Source organism: Drosophila yakuba, chromosome 3L, assembly GCF_016746365.2.
Source record: "Drosophila yakuba strain Tai18E2 chromosome 3L, Prin_Dyak_Tai18E2_2.1, whole genome shotgun sequence".
NCBI lineage: Eukaryota > Metazoa > Arthropoda > Insecta > Diptera > Drosophilidae > Drosophila > Drosophila yakuba.
Window position 1 is genome coordinate 714,339 of NC_052529.2, and position 18,217 is coordinate 732,555.

Sequence of the window (18,217 nt, forward strand, 5' to 3'; positions counted from 1 at the left end):
GATAAAATAGTCACCAAATGAATATCATTAAAAAACACCCCCAGTGGAAATGCGCTCAATACGAACTTGGTTTGATTGCGTTTATTTGGTTCAAATACAAATTATGTCCGCCTTAGATCTAATGATTGATTGCATCCGACCGATACCGACGTGCATCTTCTAGATGCATCAGTTTGCGTAGCGTATGCTCTTTGGCTGCAGCTATTCCTCCTCCTCTCCCCACTCCATGTTGCACTCATAGCTTGGAGCATTCTACGGCACATTGTCATCCATTTCCCGCATCACCTCATCGGCTCGTGTGATCAGGCCAATCAGCCGGTAGTTCTCCTTGTACAGAGCAAACTCCTCGAGGAGCTTTAGGTACTTGCGTGCATCGGCGCAGCTGATGACACTTGACCCACTTCCTTGGCCAGATTCCCCGCCATTGTTGTTATCATCCTGGGCGGACTCATGACGACGTTTGGTGCCCTGGCGAGGATTCAGTGACTTTTCGACTGCCGCAGGCGAACTCATCTTGCGCTGCCGCATCTGCTCGATGTACTCCTTCTCGTCCTCCACATTGGCTGCCAGAACCTCGGCCAGCGAGGTGACACTGGAGCGACCATTGTTCGCGTCTTCATCGAGATCCGCTGGGTCCTGGTCCTGGTCCATTTCCGATTCCAACTCCGCCTCTGGCTCCACTTTAATTTGCACGGTGGGTGTAAGTTCAAGCTCCTTTTCCCTTGGTGCCCGCACTTCGTTCTCCTGCAGCTCCGCCTCCAGCTGATCCGCCGGAAACTCTTCCGGGTCCTTGGGCTCCACCTTGATGTCCTTTTCCTGCTTGATCTCCAGTTTGGGTGGCGGCACCACGGGTCCTTTGTCCTGCGGCTGTGAGGCAGGCACCTTGGTGATGCTCTGAGCCAGAGTGGCCAGTGGTATGATGGTCATGGTCATGGGCTGTCCGCCCGCTTGCGTCGGAACAATGGGTGTGGCGAGGAGTACTTTTTGGGAGGTGCCCGGCGGTGTGTTGGCTTGCAGGGGTAGTCTAACCAGCGGCGGCAAGGGCTTCAGAGCCCTGGCCAGATTAAGTTCACTTATCGAGGGCTTGACATCAGGCTCCTCCTCCAGATCATCTTCGCCGCTGACCCCGCCACCGTCCACATCCACCTCGTCGTCCTCGTCTTCAGCACAGCTGCGAGGATGGCTGCTCAGCGGGCTGCCCAAGCTGACCTCTTCGTCGTCCTCCTCGCCGTTCCGCGGCCCACTTTCTGGCATGGTTTCGGACATGACATCCTTGACGATGTCCTTGATCTGCACCGAGTAGCCCTGCGTGTAGCCGATCTTCAGCAGTCTGGTGTCGCTGTGTTGGATGCTGTAGGTGCGTCGGAACTTGTCGCACCACTCCTGGTGCGGAAAGAATTGGGCCAGGCCCATGGAGCTCTTGAACTGCAGCGCCATCTTCTGAATGAGTCCGTCGGAGATGCTGAAGTCCTTGTAGTACATCATGCGGCGTATCCAATCGTACACGGCCTTGCCCAGCATCGAGACCCTGACGGTCTTCGTCTCCATGGTCTTGGCGTCCTGGCTCCGGCGCGTTCGCTGATCCCACGCGTTCAGAATCTCTGGGCGCTGCTGCACGATACGCTTGATCTGATCCGGACTGCAGTTGAACAGCCGGCCCACGTGCTTGTAAACCGGCAGCCGATCGTATTCCCGCAGAGCAGCCACCTTTTCGTTGAGGGCCAGGACATTCTTGCGCTTGATGCGATTGTCGAAGGCCACCTTCTCGGCGGCCGGCAGGCTGGGGGTGTGCGTGCCAGTGGGTGTGGGTGTGGATGTGGGCGATGCAGTCGAAGTGGGTGCTGCTGGTGGAGCAGGCGCAGGCGCAGGAGCTGGTGTGGGAACCTCCGTGTCAGTGGCCTAACGACGAGGGAAAAAAGAGTGCTGTCATTACCGGGCATTATTGTGGTAACAGTTGAAATCGTGCATAGTAATGCCACCATGAAGGTACGCGTACAGTGCTCCCTCTGAACATGAATAATGTAGTTAAAGCCATTGAAGGACCAAATTCTTTGAATTTTCACTCAATTACGTGGTTGAACCAGTAGTACTATGTATTATGTTACAATCTTAAGAAAAAACTTTGAAAAAGGAAAAGTGTCAAGGGATCAACCTTGCATTTTTGGATACTTTAATACGACCTTAGTAATGAGCTAAAAACAAAAGAGTCCTTCAATCTTATAGGATATAAAACTCCTAGATCATGTCATTTGCACTTTTGCGTTTTTTGAGCAGTGAATATGGGGTGGAAACACTTTGCGAGGCTTGACTGTGGCCACTCACCTTCGCCTTGTTGTTGTTGTCCTGCGTCTTGGCGGACTCCTTGTGCTCCTTCTTCTCCCGCTCCCCGCGCTTCTCCTCCCTCATCTCCCTCTGCAACTTGCGTTTCTCGCGTATCCGCATTGTTTGTGTTCTCCGTGCAATTTACACGGCAATTGCCGTTTGTTTTCGTCTTGTTTTCTTTTGTTGTTGCTGCTGCTGCGCCCACTCAATTCCGCCCGCCCCCTTGCACCCTTTCGCGCTCTCTCACTCACACTCCCACCCGCCTGTACCGTGTGTGTGTGTGTGTCCGTGCGGCTGTGTGTGTGCGATGGCTACGATTATGCGCGTTGACTGGCAAGCGAATTCAAATCATTTCGTCATTGCTTTTCTCGCTTTTCCTTGGCCTTTCCATGTACTTTGGCTTTATTCGCTTTTGTTGTGACTTTCTGGGCAACCGATTTGTCCGCTGATAGTGATTTTCCAACTGGCCGTGCACTGCACCTTGCGTATTTTCCGATGTCCGTGCGAACTAGACGACGACCCATACAAAAATAGCTGCCGCGTTATCTCGCGCAGTTTTTCATGTTCTGTTCGCCCCTCTACCGCTCTCTCGCTCTCCTCTCAGTAGCATGCGCAACGTGGCCGACTGGTGTGTGTGCGTGTGAGCTGCTGAGAGGGTGCAACTGCGCATGCGACAACTTTACTGTTACTCACGCCATGTGGCAACGCTGCAGGCGATCGCTTTTTAAGTGGCGTGAGATTAAAGGGAACATTTCTAGTTTTCAGTTTCATAATGCATTGATTTCACGAACACTTAAAACACCAAAGCTAAATCAACTGTACAATGTAATTATACAGTTTTTGCTAATTATAACAAATATTTGATTAAAATGTATCAAAAATATTTCCCCTCCTAATTTGAAACTCAATTGGAGACAATACAATCCCACCCATTTACAATGCCAATACTTTTCGTAAATAATCTTTATTTTAGGCTTGTCCCCTAGCAATTCGATTAACCGAATTTGGTAAAGTGTTGCAGGATGTGCGACATGGCCGCGGGATTATCGGCAGGAACCATGTGACCAGCCCGGTTCACCCAAAACATGCTGAAATTGCCATAGGTCTTTTCGTAGCCCTCCAGAACTCGGTCTACGGTGATTCCCACGCGGGGAGAGGCCTGGTAAGAGGATTTGTGGGTCCACTCCATGGCTTCGATCCAATTAACGGCTCCCGGAGTGGCGCAGATCAGGTCAAGTCCTCCGGAGAACACGCCCACCTTTACGGTGGTGTTGCTCAGCAGCTCACCCACTAAAAATGTCATAGGGATATAACTTGAGGTAGCATCCAGACCGTTGGCACATACCAATATCCACAGCTGGCTTCATGAAATCACCCATCAGCTTGGTGAAGGTGGTGCCGCTCTGGGCGCCCCACTTGACTCCGGTGTCGATTCCAAGGGCCTCGGTGACAGGTCCAAGCATTAGATCCTCCAGCAACTTGTCGCGGTCCTCATCCACATCGAATTTCACGAGGGTGCGGTACATGACCTCTGGATATGTGGTTGTTAGGTGGTTTATGATAATCAGCTCAGTAAGTAACTCGACGCATCTTACCCTCGGGAGTCATGGCAGCTCGGGACATTAACCTGTACTGATCGCCCAGGGTTGGGGTCTCCACATTATAGAAGTCCACTCCCTTGGACTCGCGCAGCACCACCGACTGGGTGGAGCTCCACTGCAGAGTGGCTTGGGTCCACCTCTCGCGGTCCACGTAGTCCTTAGTCTTCAGGGCCGAAGCTTCAATCTTGTCGTGGCCATCCTGGTCCACGATTCCCAACTGCAGCAGGAAGGGAGCCCACGAGAGCACAGAGTCGATGGGGGAGGTCCAGGGATCTCCCAAGGCCACCGAAACAAAGTTGCTCTCGATCTCTCCCCGCTGGATGGCGTACTCCAGCTCCAAGGCGAACTCCGGGGCCATTTTTCCGCCGTAACTCTCGCAGAAGATGTGCAGCGGCACGGTCTTAAATTCCGGGTGCTTTGTGTAAAAGCCCTTCATTAGCTCCACGAGATCCAGGGCGATCTGCTTGTTGGTGGTCGTGTAGTAGGTAGATCCGTCCACGTAGCTGAAGCCACTGCCCACGGGATTGTCGATGAACATCACGTTCATGTCCTTGACCCAAGTCCAGTCGCGGTAGCTGCCATCGAGCTTCAGGGGACCCAGCTCCTCAAAGTTTCCGTATCCCGTGGAGGAGGCACCTGGACCTCCTTGCAGCCAAATGGCCAGGGGACGCTCCGTGTAACTGGTGACATTGGCGGTGGTGTAGTAAAGCCAGTAGAACATGTGGGCTCCAGTCCTGACATCCACAAATCCCCAATCCTGCTCTCCAGATCCATAGCCCTTGCGAGCTGGGAATAAATTGAAGTATAGTTCATATACATTTTCGATTCTTTCACTCTCGGTTTTCAGCTGCTTTCACTATGCCACACTTCTGATTAAAGAGTTATTAATGTTTAACTTTGACTTTGTTATTTATGAACGCATAAACGTCCTTTGATGATAGATTTCTATGGAACACTTGAGTAATCTAGCCTTTAAGTAAATTAAACGGCTGCACGAGTAGCCACTTAGATAAGATTAATTGATGAAGATATTGTAGATAGTTGATTGCATTGGCTTATAAAAGCACTTGCCATCTCATGGCAATCAAATCGAAAGGCGGTTTGTCACTAAATCGTTTAACAAAGGTAATGTGGTTTGTCCCAAATCGAGACATAAGTGTTTACGGATATAAAATTAGGCAAAGTATGCAACCGATAGTTCTGTTGACCTGTTCTACAAGTCGTAAAGAACCGTTTGTTGTGGAACACTTTCTCGCTGATTAGCACCCCTGATTGGAATACAAATCACGCTTCTCACCGTCAACAGAACCCAAGCCGGCAATTCCCAGTAGGGCCAAAAGAGCGATGATAGCGCTTCCAGTCATGGTGCACCAGTTTCAGTTCCAATTCCAAATTCAATTTCAAGAGACTCCGATCGAGACACAACCGCACACTTGGCAGTTCCACCGCCAATTGATCGCTGGTTGCTCCCAGACATCGAAGGTAAAATAGCCACAGCACCTGACACACCTGGAATTCGTAATCTGCGGACGGGGGAGTTCTGTTTGCAGAGTATTTATGGCCCTTCCCCGGACGGTGACGCGGCTTTTTCGGTCAATCTGTGCTTGACACTCGTCCGATTTGGCGAATCTTTGTGTCATATATTCAGATAGAGCCTATGAAGCCCCGAAATCATCGCATAGATTGCACTCCGCTATCTTGAGTGGGTTTTCGGAGGGCTTTTCTTTTTATTTTTCGCTTTAAGTTGCAGTTTATCCCACGTGACGCGCGTGGAAGATAACTAAAGTGTCTCCCAAAAGCTCTTCTTAAATCATCAACATACTTTTATATTGAGTAACAATAATTTCAACATAAGGTGCTTAAAGAATCGTGTATTCATTAATTCTCTGCATTCCTATTTAAAAAACCTGGCTAATGCTTTTCTAAAAGTAGACAGCGACACCTACAAACTTCACACATTTCTCGAAATAACTAATAAGATAAGTTCCAAAGTTTCCATAAGCAAAAACCCATTACAATTAGCATTTTTCCTAAAGTAAAACACGCCTCTATTTTTAGACCAACTGGCTTGCATACTGAGTTTATTATATTCCCATTAAGAGAATTTACCCAAATGAAGTAAACTCCCGAAGTACATGACTCATAGCCGCTGGGTTGTCCGCCGGAGCCATGTGACCACTTCGGTTGATCCAGAACATGGTGAAGTTGCCGCCCGTCTTCTGATAGCCCTCCAAGATGCGGTCCACGGTGATGGCGTTTCGTGGAGCAGCCAGGTACTCGTCCTTTCGGCTCCAGTCCAGCTTGGCGATCCAGTTCACGGTGCCCGGTGTGGCGCAAATCAAATCCAGGCCACCGGAGAATACGCCGACCTTCAGAGGAGTCTTCTCCAGCAATTCGTTCACTGTCATTCAATAGATGTCAGATGTTTTCGTTATGTAAGAAATAATTTCCCTACCAATGTGGATGACTGGCTTCATGAAGTCAGTTCTGTGGATGTCAAAAGTGGTCCCACTCTGCGATCCCCAGACGACATTCGAGGGTATTCCCAGGGTTTCTGCAACCGGGCCCCGCATCAGTTCCTCCAATAACTGGGTTCGATCCTCGTCAATATCGTATTTCACCATTGTGCGATAGAGACGTTCTGCAGGAAAGTATCAGGGCTTAAAAAAAGGTCGTTTAATATCGAAACGTCAGGTTCACCTTCGGAGGTCAAGGCCTTTGCTCTCTGGTAGAGACCACCCTTTGTCTCCTTCAGCACGTTGTAGAAGTCCACGCCCTTGGAGGCCTTCATCACCTCCCACTGGGTGTTGCCCCACTGATAGGTGGACTGAATCCATCGCTCCTCCTCCACCAGCTGAGCCGTGAGGTTAGCCGCCTCCTGAATGGCATTGTATCCCGCGTGGTCCACGATTCCCATTTCCCGAAGGAAAGGACCCCATGCGAGCACGGAGTCGATGGGCGAGGTCCATGGATCCCCCAAAGCCACCGAGGTCAGGTTGCTCTTGACTTCGCCGCGCTCCTTGGCGTAGTACAGTTCGAGGGCAAACTCTGGAGCCATCTTTCCGCCGTAACTCTCGCAGAAGATATGCAGCGGCACCTTCTCGAACTCCGGGTGCAGGGTATAAAATCCCTTCATCAGCTCAACCAAGTCCAGAGCGATTTCCTTGTTGGTGGCCGTGTAGAAGGCCGTGTTGTCCACGTAGCTAAAACCACTGCCTACGGGGTTGTCAATAAACAGGACATTCATGTCCTTCACCCAAGTCCAGCTGCGCCAATCGCCGTACAAGTCGACGGGACCGAGTTCCTCGAAGTTTCCATATCCCGTCGAAGAGGCACCAGGACCTCCTTGCAGCCATATGGCCAGAGGTCTCTCGGTATAGCTCGAAACATTAGCAGTGGTATAGTAAAGCCAGTAGAACATGTGAGCACCGGGACGCACGTCTACGTAGCCCCAGTCCTGCTCTCCGGGCCCGTATCCGGGTTTACCTAGGATTTTCCATTTGTTCGTTTAAAGATTACAGTTTTTCCTTTCGGAGATAGCGCCTGATTTACGATTCTTACCGTGCGCCAAGGCGGCGAACAACGCCAGGAATACTACCAGCCAGATCGCCATTTTCAACTGGGCGTGATACTGAAGCTCACGGGCTTATTTAACGGCTACAGCTCTATCAGCAGAAGTTGACACCAGATAATAGTTTCTCAAAAATGATAACTTCTATCGATCTGGTTCGTTTTTTTTATTTATTTTTGTCTATTATTTATTAACTTTTTTGCGATTCCCGGTTTCTAAAGTAGCTACAACTAATGTTAAACTCATAACTGAAGTTTAAGAAAAGAGTACTTGCACTAACCACAGAAAACTGACTAAACTAAGAGATATTTGTATAAAACCCCATTTTAAGACTGATTTGCAATATATATTAATGGGTGAAATTGTTTCACCTAAACAAACATAGATCACAACTGATAAGACAATTTGAATTCGATGAGAGAATTCGAATTATCGGTCATCGACAGCGTTCAAAAGGCTGGCAACGCTGCGAAGCTGATTGTTTTTGGCAGAAACAGCTGTTCTCGCACTGTTGTTGTCGCCTTTGTGTCTGCAGGTGCAGAGTAATATAATAATTGGATTAATTCGGGTTTAATCGAGCAATCACAGCCATGGCCACGATGCGCATACCCAAGCAGAAGGTGATCCTGTGCGGCGACTACGGAGTGGGCAAGAGCTCCCTGTTCCGGCGCTTTGCCACCAACACCTTTGTCACGGATACGGACAGGAAATCCACGTTGGGACTGGACCACATCGATAGGGAGTACAGTGTGAATGAAAAGCAGATCAAGGTGCGTTCCGGAACCCTTACTAGGCTTCAGTTGAATGGTCAAATTGATTACCATAATCATTCAACTTTTTCGATAAATGTTGTAAACAATTGCCTTGTCTAGACAAAAGCAAAATTGTTTAGGAATGCAACATATTGTGTGGCCGGACACTCATGTATATACCGCCTTCTTTGGCAGCTCCAACTCTGGGACACCGGTGGCATGGAGCGCGTGGCCTCGGTCACATCCTCATACTACAAGTTCGCCGAGGGCGCCATCCTGGTATTCGCCTTGGACAACGCCGCCTCGTTCCACTCGCTGTCGCAGCACTTGCTGGACATTGTGACCTATGCTGAGAACGCCAAGATCTTCATCTGCGGCAATAAGAGCGATCTGGAGGGCAGGGAGCCGGAGGTGAGCGACGAGGAAGTGGAGGCCTTCTGCGAGCAGTGCCACTCACTGATTAGCGCCACGTACAAGACCTCCTGTCGCAGTGGCGCCGGTGTGGAGGAGATGTTCCGGGACATCTCAAGGCAACTGGTCCACGCCAATCGCTCCAAGATGGAACTGCAGGCCTTGGAGCACAAGAGCTTCCAGGTGGACACGGCGAGCAGCGGTGCGGCGACCAACGAGGAGGACGCCTCCTCCTGCGGCTGCTAGCAGTTGGGGAACATTGAGTTCGGCTAGGCACCCCCAACGCCACCGGGCTCAATGCTCATGCAGAGATGCATTTTTACTGTTTCCTTTATTTATTGACAGCTCTCGGCTATGTTATGATTTTTAGATACATGTTCATTTCGAATTTTTACGAAAAATACGTCCCGAATGAGAACACGAGTCATAGAGTAGGTTTAGTTTCTATTAACCAGGCGCCAAACATTAACCATTTAAACTTTGTACACGTAAACTAGGATGGGGTTCACTCGTAGGATAGGTAAGTAATCTGTGGAAAGATCTCGGGTATAACAACAAAGAACTAGGAAGTAATACGAATTCTTTCGCTTAACAACAAAGTCAAAATAATCTTAAAGGTTAAAGGACAGCAACATACATATATAGACATTGATAACTCATTAATCAAACGCAGATATCTACACTGAGCCTCGACTCTTATTGCAATTACCCCATCCTATCGTATATAGATTAGTGCGTAGTCTGCAGCTTTCTTCCACAGAATATCTCGTAAAAGTAACATATGCTAAACAATAAATAATCAACTCACGAAACTGGAATGGACAGGCAGCTACGCCATTTGAATTTGGGCTAAGATCAGTGGTTTTTGGTTTGCTAGCTAAAATAACTACGAGGAGACGGAGCTGCTGGAACTGGGTGCGAAGGTCAAGTAGAGACTGACGCCCACGGCTACCACAAAGCAGACACCCACTCCATACAGCACCACCTTCTCCCGCAGCGCTCTCAGCATCATGGTGTTCAGGGTGCGGGAAGCTCTGCCCAGCTCGGCGTTGGTTTCTCGAAGTCGTGCCCTGGCGCCCTGTAGAGTTTCCCTTTGGTGGTGTAGATCGTTTAGGACCTGGGCGCCCAGTTGCTCCGTCTCCACAGCCACTCTGTATCCTTCGGTTAGCCGGTTGCCCGTTCGTTCAATCCTTTCCGAGTTGTCCAGGAGGCGTTGGCGTTGATCTGTGCTTATGGACACATCCTCATAGCTGTCACCCAAGTCCAGAGTGGTGAATGCGTTGGCTTGGGAGCGCTGTTTGTCCTTGGTCATCCTGTACTCCGCCTGCAGGCGTTTCAGTTCCGCCTGGGCCACCTGCAGCTTTCCATTGAAGCTGCTCCGCTGTCCAGGATTCAGCTCCCTCACCTCCAGGCCCATCTGCTCCAGTAACTCCTGGGCCTCGGGCAAACTGGAGTCGATCTTGCTGCACAAATCATGACGCTCGCCTGGAGTAAATTTGCAAATGGTAATCACCATAAGGGACAATCCTTGGACAATAATCCCACTCACTATTGTTATTTTGCTGCTGCAGTCGTCCAATATGGGCAGTTATTTCTGCTATCAACGAGGCGTACTGCTGTTCGTATTGCTCTAGAAGCGACATTTGTGCGGTTGGTATTCCTTCTTATCCAGTTGCTTATGATATTTGCTTTGTTTTAGTTCGCGAATTTTCCCCGATTTTTCGTAGAAAAGAAGTAAACATTGATAAAGTGTGACCAACTCACGAGGTGAGTACCAATCCATAAATATTTGCAGGATGTGGTCACTCTGATTTTCAGGCAGCGTTGCCATACTCATGTATTAGTAACGGCCGGTTTCAAGGATTACGATTTTTGATCTGATTATTTATTTTTAAGTCCAATTTAAAAAGTGTGAAAATGTAAATCAATAACCATCTTGCGTATTCAAGAAGTAAAGAAAACAACATAGAAAAACTTGTTTATTATTTTAAAAATTTAATTTTATTGTACTTAGAGTAAGTAATAAATTAATTAATTAGGTTCCATACTCATGTATTAGTAACGGCCGGTTTCAAGGATTACGATTTTTGATCTGATTATTTATTTTTAAGTCCAATTTAAAAAGTGTGAAAATGTAAATCAATAACCATCTTGCGTATTCAAGAAGTAAAGAAAACAACATAGAAAAACTTGTTTATTATTTTAAAAATTTAATTTTATTGTACTTAGAGTAAGTAATAAATTAATTAATTAGGTTCAGCTGTATGCGAGTGGAGATTCTTTGTTAACCTAGGCAACGGTTTTGGCTGTAGTACGATTCAATAATACTACTTGATACATATGTACACTGTTCATCACATTTGTGTTTTGTGCATTTCCGATCCGCGATGAAGGAAACTCTTAGCCCTCAACCAGTGTGGCCTTGTCCCCTTTTCGGAGCACCAGTTCCAACTGGGAGAGCAGCCCAATAGCTCGAAAGTTCTCCTTGAAGAGCACAAAGTCCTCCAGCGGTTTGAGGTACTCCAAAGCCTGGTGGTAGCTCTCCAACTCCTTCAGCATGGACAAAGCCTTCTTATCCTCGTGATCTGGGGATGTGTGTCCATTGGTTTGGCTGCCCGAGGAGCTGGATCCATTGGGAATCTTTTTCGGCGAGGCGGGAGCGGAGGCGGGTTTGGTGGACGCAGCTCGTGCTGGTGCAGGTGAGTCCTTTCCCTTGGAGGAGAGGGCAGGCGTGGATTTGCCACTAGCTCCGCCTCCCTTGGGAGCGTTCTCCTTGCTGCTGGCACTGTCCCTTCCCCCGCTGTTGTTGTTGTTCTGCTCGTTGGGACTGGAACTTCGACTGTGCTTGCTGGTTAAAGTGGATTCTGCTAGCGGATGTGGTGGTGAAGTCATCGCAGAGTTGATCTCCTGCACTTCGTCGTCATCGGGTGACTCCATTTTGGGTCTCTTGGCCAACTGAACGGGCTGGAAGGGACTAGCTCGCTGCGGAGGAACATTTGGCGGCAATTGGGGCTGAAAGGGCTCCCTTTGAGGTGGCATAGTGGGTGGAAACTGTTGCATCTGCTGCTGATGCTGCTGGAGTTGCTGTTGCATTTGCTGCTGATGCCGCTCAAAGTAAAAGTCGTTGAAGCTGGCGAACCCGGGATGCGGGGTAGGATGTCCGGGATGACCAGGAAACGGTGGCCATGGGTGGGCCATTTGATGCTGCTGCTGTTGCATGTGTTGCTGCTGGAGGGCAAAGTGCTGCTGTTGCTGCTGCTGTTGCTCCTGATAGCTCTGCTCCTTCACATCCATGCTGTCATCATCCTCTTCGTATTCCCCGTACTGCTGCATGTAGCTCATGTACTGCTCGGGCATCTCCTCCAGTTTGGCCACTCTTTCGGCGCTGGCGGGCGGAAAGAGGTGGGCCAGGTCCTGTACAATGTCCGGGATCCAGAGCGAGGATCCTAGAGGCTTCAACTGATTGCTGGCCAGTTTTTGGGCGAATCCTTGAAGATGAGTCTCCCGGAAACGGTTCAACCAGCGATTATCCGCTATAAAGGATGTGCTCCCAATGACTTGGCGGGCATTCTCCGCCTTGTCCTTGATCATTCCGTGGGTTATGCTGCCTCGCAGCTGGGGATTGATGTTGGCTCTCACTAGCCATTCATATACCACTGCATTGATGTAGGCGCACTTTCGGCTCCTCTCGATCTCCTCCACCATGGCCTGCTGCTCCACGGCCTCCAGGTTGGAGGGCACCTCCAGGCGCAGGGTGGGCAGCGCATTTGACTGCAGCCTCCTGCCCCCCAGAACACTGGGGTCAAAGTGCAGGGCACACACCACCGGCTTCTTGAAGGGCACTATACGCCTCAGGGAGGCGTGGCACGCCTCTTTCCACAGCTTGTGGAAGGGGTTCTCCGGGCGGGGAAACGCAAAGAACTGCATGCTCGGGTGCTGGCGCGAATTGGACAGACATCCGATGATGCAGCACCGCCGGATGGTCGGCATCTCGACCTGCGGATGCGGATGGAATTGCTGTTGGCCCCGAATCTTAAATGCTGGTGTGCTGGCGTTGCTCACGCTTCGCCAGGCCACGAAATGGAAATAAAATTAAAACAAATCCACTGGAATCTGCAAGAGAGTGTTTGCACACATTATTAAGTGGGTTATTTAACTTCAATTTAAGTATCTGCGATTTTTTGTATGTTTCGTTTCGCCCGCGATCAAAATGTACTGTCAGATTTTACGCGGTCTGGCAAGGCCTGGGGTAGGACATCAGGTCTGGCATCCTTTAACCCTTTTTTGCTTGGCGCACTTTGCAACAGGTGTCTGCTTTTGAATAATCCTAATGCAACTGAGCCAAATATTTCCATAGAGCAAATCAATTGGAGTTTAATGATACATATATTGCAATTTAAAGGTACATGCATTAGTCAGAAAACAACAAATTAATGGTGAATTCCCCGATTGATCGTGTTTTCCCAGAACACAGATATTTACAACAAGCCAATGAATCAGCAACTCTAGAAGGACAACCATTATATATACCATATAATGAATTCGACGAACAATCTAGTGTCTATCTCTTGGGACTTACAGATTGAGCTGTAGCATGAGTCATCGAAATAATAGCAGCCCAAATACATAATCATAAAAATGTATATCACAGTATATCTATCTATATAAGAACACAAGCTCGGAACCTCGAAATAGCATCTGCCAATAGCACGACCACCCTAGAGAATTTAAAGATACAGAGACGGCACCAAAAGATAAAGATACATATGTATACACACATTAACGAACGTTATAAAAGTGCTCATAGTTGAAAACGCTGCTTACGCCTTCGGAAATCAATAAAGCCACCGAAAAACCAGAACCAAAGCCATACCCCCAGAAAACCATATCGGAGCAAACACACACCCACTTGTGACTTGTATTTTGTATCGCTCAGATACACACCGCTGGAGATTCACAGAGATGCCTGGCTATTACGAACGACTTTGGCCGCGCCCCTTTTCGTACGCCTCCAGAGTACCGAAGTAGAGATAGACCTGTATAGCTCGACTGAGTCACGAAACGGAACGCACCTGCCTGACTCAGATTATAACAGAGCTCGGGGGATTTGAGATGACTTAATCCCAACAGCATGTCCGTTTCATTTCTCGTGACTCAAAAACCGGGTCAAAATAGACAGATTTGTGTTCATTTCAGAGAAATTTGTGTAAGTATCTAGAGAGTTATTTACATTAAAAGCTATATAAAATATGATAGTAACAAAAGAGAGGAGTACCTCTTGTGAAGCAGCATCTTTTAGTAATTTTACAAAAATACGTTAATTCAGTTGTTACTAACTTGCTAATTGAAAACGAAATTGATGCGCTATTTTCGACTTGAATATTTTGTATATTCCTTAGAAAAATGCCCAGGGAACTTAAATATGAACCCAAAGTAGGTTTATATGACATTGATATGGGGGTTGAATCAAATTGAATATCTAAATACTGATGGCACAGTTTGGGCTGATTAAGCTTAGGATCAACTTGGATTTGCTAATAATATAAAACGTTCAATTGTTGCTCTTATTGTTCCCAAGGGAAGGATTCGAGGTTACGTGTGGTGGTTAGCCAGCATCCAAGCATTGTCCTAGTTGTTGACAAGGATATACGGAACCGAGCCGTATCTTCCGGCCAGCTTAGGGGTTGCTCACTGTGCCATCGCTCTATCTGACAGATTCCAACTCGATTCCCGTCCCTTTTTCGTGCCTCGGGCAGCTGTTCGCTCTGCTCGAGCAAAGTTTTTGTGCCGGAAACTTCTTGGCAGCAGCGCTGCCAGCGTCAAAGTTTCGCTGCCCGAGAAACCCAAACTCAGTCGAACCGGAGGAACCCAAACCCAAGAACCCTTCCACTGCTCCATCTTGAAGATATATCTTGTACTCGCACCTTGACACACACACAACGCGACTGCGCTTCGTCTATGTCTTGGGCTTGTGTGTGTGTGTGCGTATCTGTGTGTACATCCGCACGCACACCACGACGTAGTCGAGTGCACTACACCATCAATTCCAATTCAAATCTCCCCTGACTGACTCGCTTTATAAATGGTTTTATATTTCCTTTTATGTCGCTCTCTATGGCCCAAGCTATGGCTATGGCTATTGCTATGGCTCAGACTCTGAGTATGGCTATATATCCACAGCAGCGGCCAAGGCAATAGCAGTGGGTTTTGAAAAGTGATAAATCTAGATTACACTGTGGTAGTTTTATGCTTGTCAAGAGCTCAGTTCAAGTCTATTTCTTTACAAAACTAATAAAATATATATGTGTTATATATAATTATTGTGATTAAATAGGTTCGAAAATAGTTTGGAAATAGAGTATCGACAATCTTTTACCGCTACTATTTTTGTGGCGTAGCCTGTGCATATACACAGAGCATCGAATGCGGACGTTGGACGTGGATGTAGCTCCAAGTACGAGTATCTCGACATCTCAGCTCGCTCAGTTCGGTTCGCCCGTTCAGTTCTTGCCTTTCTTTCCCTTATATCGATTGGCACTTTATCTTAATCGCCTCGAGAGTTGTCCCTCGCCAGTCCCCGGGGGGATTCCCCGTGCAGGTCCTCCTGCATCTTCCCACCATTCTGCAGATTCCGATTCGGACGCCCCTCACCTCCCACAGATTCACCCTAATGGCTGCCTATGTCGACTGGGCTGCCTTAGCTCCTGGGTTCTTCGTGAAATTTCGTGCAGCGTCATTATCATCGGAGCCATCAAGATGATGCTCCATTCCGGGTCTCGGTTTTGGGTCTGTGTCTGAGTCTGAGTCTGCGTCAGAGTCCCAATCCCAATTGCAGTTCCAGTTCCCAAACCGAACCCAGGTTCCCTTTGTTGGCCACATATCTTTTGTATCTCGGTATCGCAGTATCTCCAGCCATTGTTCGCCTAGGAAGTTGGCTGGTTTTCGGTTCGGTTTTTTGGCTCGGTTGGTTCGTTTAGACGTTCTACCTACATGCCTTCCTTCTGCCTCGCGCCCTTTCGGCCATGCTCTATAGCAAAGTATACTCTATATATAAAAGTAAGTATTTCCCCGTCCCGAATTCCGCCGCACTGGGGATTAAGCTGGTAGTTTTGGGTTTCACTCGGTTCGGTTCACGATGTCAGGTAATTTTGCGATTGGTTTTCGTCTTTCTTGGGCTTCGGCCTGGCATGAGTTTACTTATTTATCTTATATCTCAAGGTGGTTTGGTTTGGTCGGACCTTTTTGGGCTGCTTTAGGTTAGCAGCAGCGCATAAATGGATGGGATGTTATATGGCATGGCATGACATGCCATGATTCGAATTTCGGATTTCTGTGTGTCTGTGTTTGTGAGTTCCTACAGATTTGAGGGGGAAGATATACTCATGGGAATAAAGAAACATACTATGTCTATGCAGTGTGTTTGTATCTCGATTTCATGTCTATGAGGTCATTAATGTGAGATATGGATGGCAAATGCCTGGTATAGTATAATACAATAGATTGTAGTTCAATTGAAGTTGCCAAGTGAAAAAGATTGGGTTTGCTGTCATTTTACAATTTATATTTGTATAATGTGCATGTTTATTTAAAACATTATTATCAAATTCTGAACATATAGCTTTTATTACGTTGTTTACTTGAGCTGAGAGCTATTGGTAATGTCCACTCCATCTCAAGCACATCGTTTATCCGAATAAGCATAATTTATTTACAGGACTACTGCTAATCCAATAAAATAGCTTTCAATGAGCAGCTTTACTTATTAGTCATGCCCCATTTAAACCAAGAGCACCCACTTCCGACCACCAGCACACGCCCACTCCGATTTCCAATTGTCCTTGGCCGATTCAAGGACTCTCTTCCCGAGGAGCACGTTCATTCAATTGGCGCCAAATCAGCGGGCAATGTACTCTTATCACACCCACGCAAAAGGCTGCGAAAACAAATAGGCAAATGCAAATGCAAAACCAAAACCAAAACAAACCCCACTGACGCCGCGCGGTCTAAGGAACTCAAATAAAAACAAAAGCGGGTTTTTTCAAAGGCACGCACACAACAACAAACACAAACACGCATGCAAATGCGGCTTTTTTAATTGCAAACACACCAAAACAATAACAAAGAGGCGTTGGCAGCGACGCGACAGAATCTCAAGACCCTGTTTGTTTACATCAGCGAAACACACATCGCAGTTACTTAAATCATAAATATATCACTCATCCGCACAGTGGACTCTACTCACATCCAGTGTCTCCGAGTAACGCAAATGCGTTCAGATATATCCACAAATCAAAGTCTAAAAATCCAGCCAGGTCTCTATGGACTATGGTATTTCGAACCACTCGGGAACTCGGCGAAAAACCTGCGGACGCGATGCGTGAACCGCCGCCAACGAACGTTCAACACAGAGTGTACGAAACTGAAACTAGCGACATCATCATCGCTACGGCTACAGCTACAGCCAACAGCCAACAGCCACGACTCGACGAACGACCCCGACCGACTCGTTTTTCCCATCTATAGGAAATATTTAATCCCAAACAAGCCATGCCAAACCAAAAATCTAAGGCGCTGGCAGCGAAGCGGCAGAGGCAGAGGCAGCGCAGCGACAGCGGCCGAAGAAGCAAAGAAACGGCGGCAAGGACGGCTCGATGCCAAGAACCCCTCGAGCTGAGATGCCAACTATGCTGTGCAGCTAGCTGAATCCTCTAAGGCAAATAAAATGCTCGTCATTTAGTCTCAATAGGGATGCTCTAATTGCTCCCCAGTGTTAAAAACCGACATGCGTTCCGGGGAAAGTGTAATAGCATTAAAAACGCAATTCATGTTGTCCGCTACTATCAATGTCCGCTTAATGGAGATATCTTTATTGTTGTGGTAAATGCGTAAAATCCGCCAGGAAACCAGTGCTCAATATATACCTTAATTTCCACAATGAAATCTTATAAAATTCATATAATTTTTTATCCATATAATCGTTAAACAAAAGAAATACAAGTTTTTTTTTAATCTTAGCATACTTTCTGGAGACCAAATGCAGTGAGGTAAAAGTAAGTCAAGCAGTATTGTTCTTGGAACTAGACTACTAGATATAAAATTTGATATGCGTTGGCATTACAGAATAACAACCTTTTGGCTTAAAACAGAGACGTGTATTCTTCAGGAATTTTCCAGAAAATAGCCAGACTGTCAGCTCTGCTCCGCAAGGGGCGTCGCAGTCGACGCTGGCGTTGGCGTTGGCGCAAGACGTGAAAAACAAACAGGCAGAGCGACAACAACAAAAGTGGCAAATACCAGGCGACTGAACGTGGAATCGCCAGACTGAACGGGGGTGGTGTCAGTTGTTGGGCGTCTAGTCCGTCCGCCGTCGGCGATATATGCCCGAAGACCCGAACTCGAAATCCAGCCCGAACCCAACAGCCGAACCCGCATTCGAATCGGAATCCCAATCCGAAGCCCAACCTGTCATCTCGTCCTACCTTTGGGGTGCGTTTACGGCTTCAGACTGGGGCGCCTGTTCTGTATATAGCTCTGTGATGGGTTTTTCGAGTTTTCGGGCT

The 18,217-nt window shown here is 47.7% G+C and overlaps 6 protein-coding genes across 6 annotated transcripts; 1 reads left to right on the top strand and 5 right to left on the bottom strand.

The window, feature by feature from the left end:
• Positions 1-66: 66 nt before the first annotated feature.
• On the bottom strand, positions 67-2,875 carry LOC6532258. Its single transcript, XM_002092994.4, has 2 exons — positions 2,323-2,875; positions 67-1,899 (listed from the first exon to the last, which is right to left on the bottom strand). The coding sequence occupies exons 1-2, from the start codon at positions 2,440-2,442 to the stop codon at positions 253-255; spliced, it is 1,767 nt and encodes a 588-aa protein (XP_002093030.1). The 5' UTR covers positions 2,443-2,875; the 3' UTR covers positions 67-252.
• Positions 2,876-3,270: 395 nt separating this feature from the next.
• Positions 3,271-5,379, bottom strand: LOC6532259 (retinoid-inducible serine carboxypeptidase). The gene is made up of 4 exons (XM_002092995.3): positions 5,221-5,379; positions 3,918-4,709; positions 3,668-3,853; positions 3,271-3,612 (listed from the first exon to the last, which is right to left on the bottom strand). Exons 1-4 carry the CDS (start codon positions 5,285-5,287, stop codon positions 3,317-3,319), a joined length of 1,341 nt encoding a protein of 446 aa, XP_002093031.1. The 5' UTR covers positions 5,288-5,379; the 3' UTR covers positions 3,271-3,316.
• A 593-nt stretch (positions 5,380-5,972) lies between these two features.
• On the bottom strand, positions 5,973-7,589 carry LOC6532260 (retinoid-inducible serine carboxypeptidase). Its single transcript, XM_002092996.3, has 4 exons — positions 7,485-7,589; positions 6,624-7,409; positions 6,379-6,564; positions 5,973-6,324 (listed from the first exon to the last, which is right to left on the bottom strand). The coding sequence occupies exons 1-4, from the start codon at positions 7,534-7,536 to the stop codon at positions 6,029-6,031; spliced, it is 1,320 nt and encodes a 439-aa protein (XP_002093032.1). The 5' UTR covers positions 7,537-7,589; the 3' UTR covers positions 5,973-6,028.
• A 399-nt stretch (positions 7,590-7,988) lies between these two features.
• On the top strand, positions 7,989-9,475 carry LOC6532261 (ras-related protein Rab-14). Its single transcript, XM_002092997.4, has 2 exons — positions 7,989-8,264; positions 8,442-9,475. Exons 1-2 carry the CDS (start codon positions 8,085-8,087, stop codon positions 8,901-8,903), a joined length of 642 nt encoding a protein of 213 aa, XP_002093033.3. The 5' UTR covers positions 7,989-8,084; the 3' UTR covers positions 8,904-9,475.
• On the bottom strand, positions 8,970-10,424 carry LOC6532262 (vesicle transport through interaction with t-SNAREs homolog 1A). The gene is made up of 2 exons (XM_002092998.4): positions 10,207-10,424; positions 8,970-10,142 (listed from the first exon to the last, which is right to left on the bottom strand). Exons 1-2 carry the CDS (start codon positions 10,298-10,300, stop codon positions 9,544-9,546), a joined length of 693 nt encoding a protein of 230 aa, XP_002093034.1. The 5' UTR covers positions 10,301-10,424; the 3' UTR covers positions 8,970-9,543.
• Positions 10,425-10,844: 420 nt separating this feature from the next.
• On the bottom strand, positions 10,845-17,161 carry LOC6532263 (ataxin-2 homolog). The gene is made up of 2 exons (XM_002092999.3): positions 16,900-17,161; positions 10,845-12,770 (listed from the first exon to the last, which is right to left on the bottom strand). Exon 2 carries the CDS (start codon positions 12,645-12,647, stop codon positions 11,058-11,060), a length of 1,590 nt encoding a protein of 529 aa, XP_002093035.1. The 5' UTR covers positions 12,648-12,770; positions 16,900-17,161; the 3' UTR covers positions 10,845-11,057.
• Between the last annotated feature and the right edge of the window lie 1,056 nt (positions 17,162-18,217).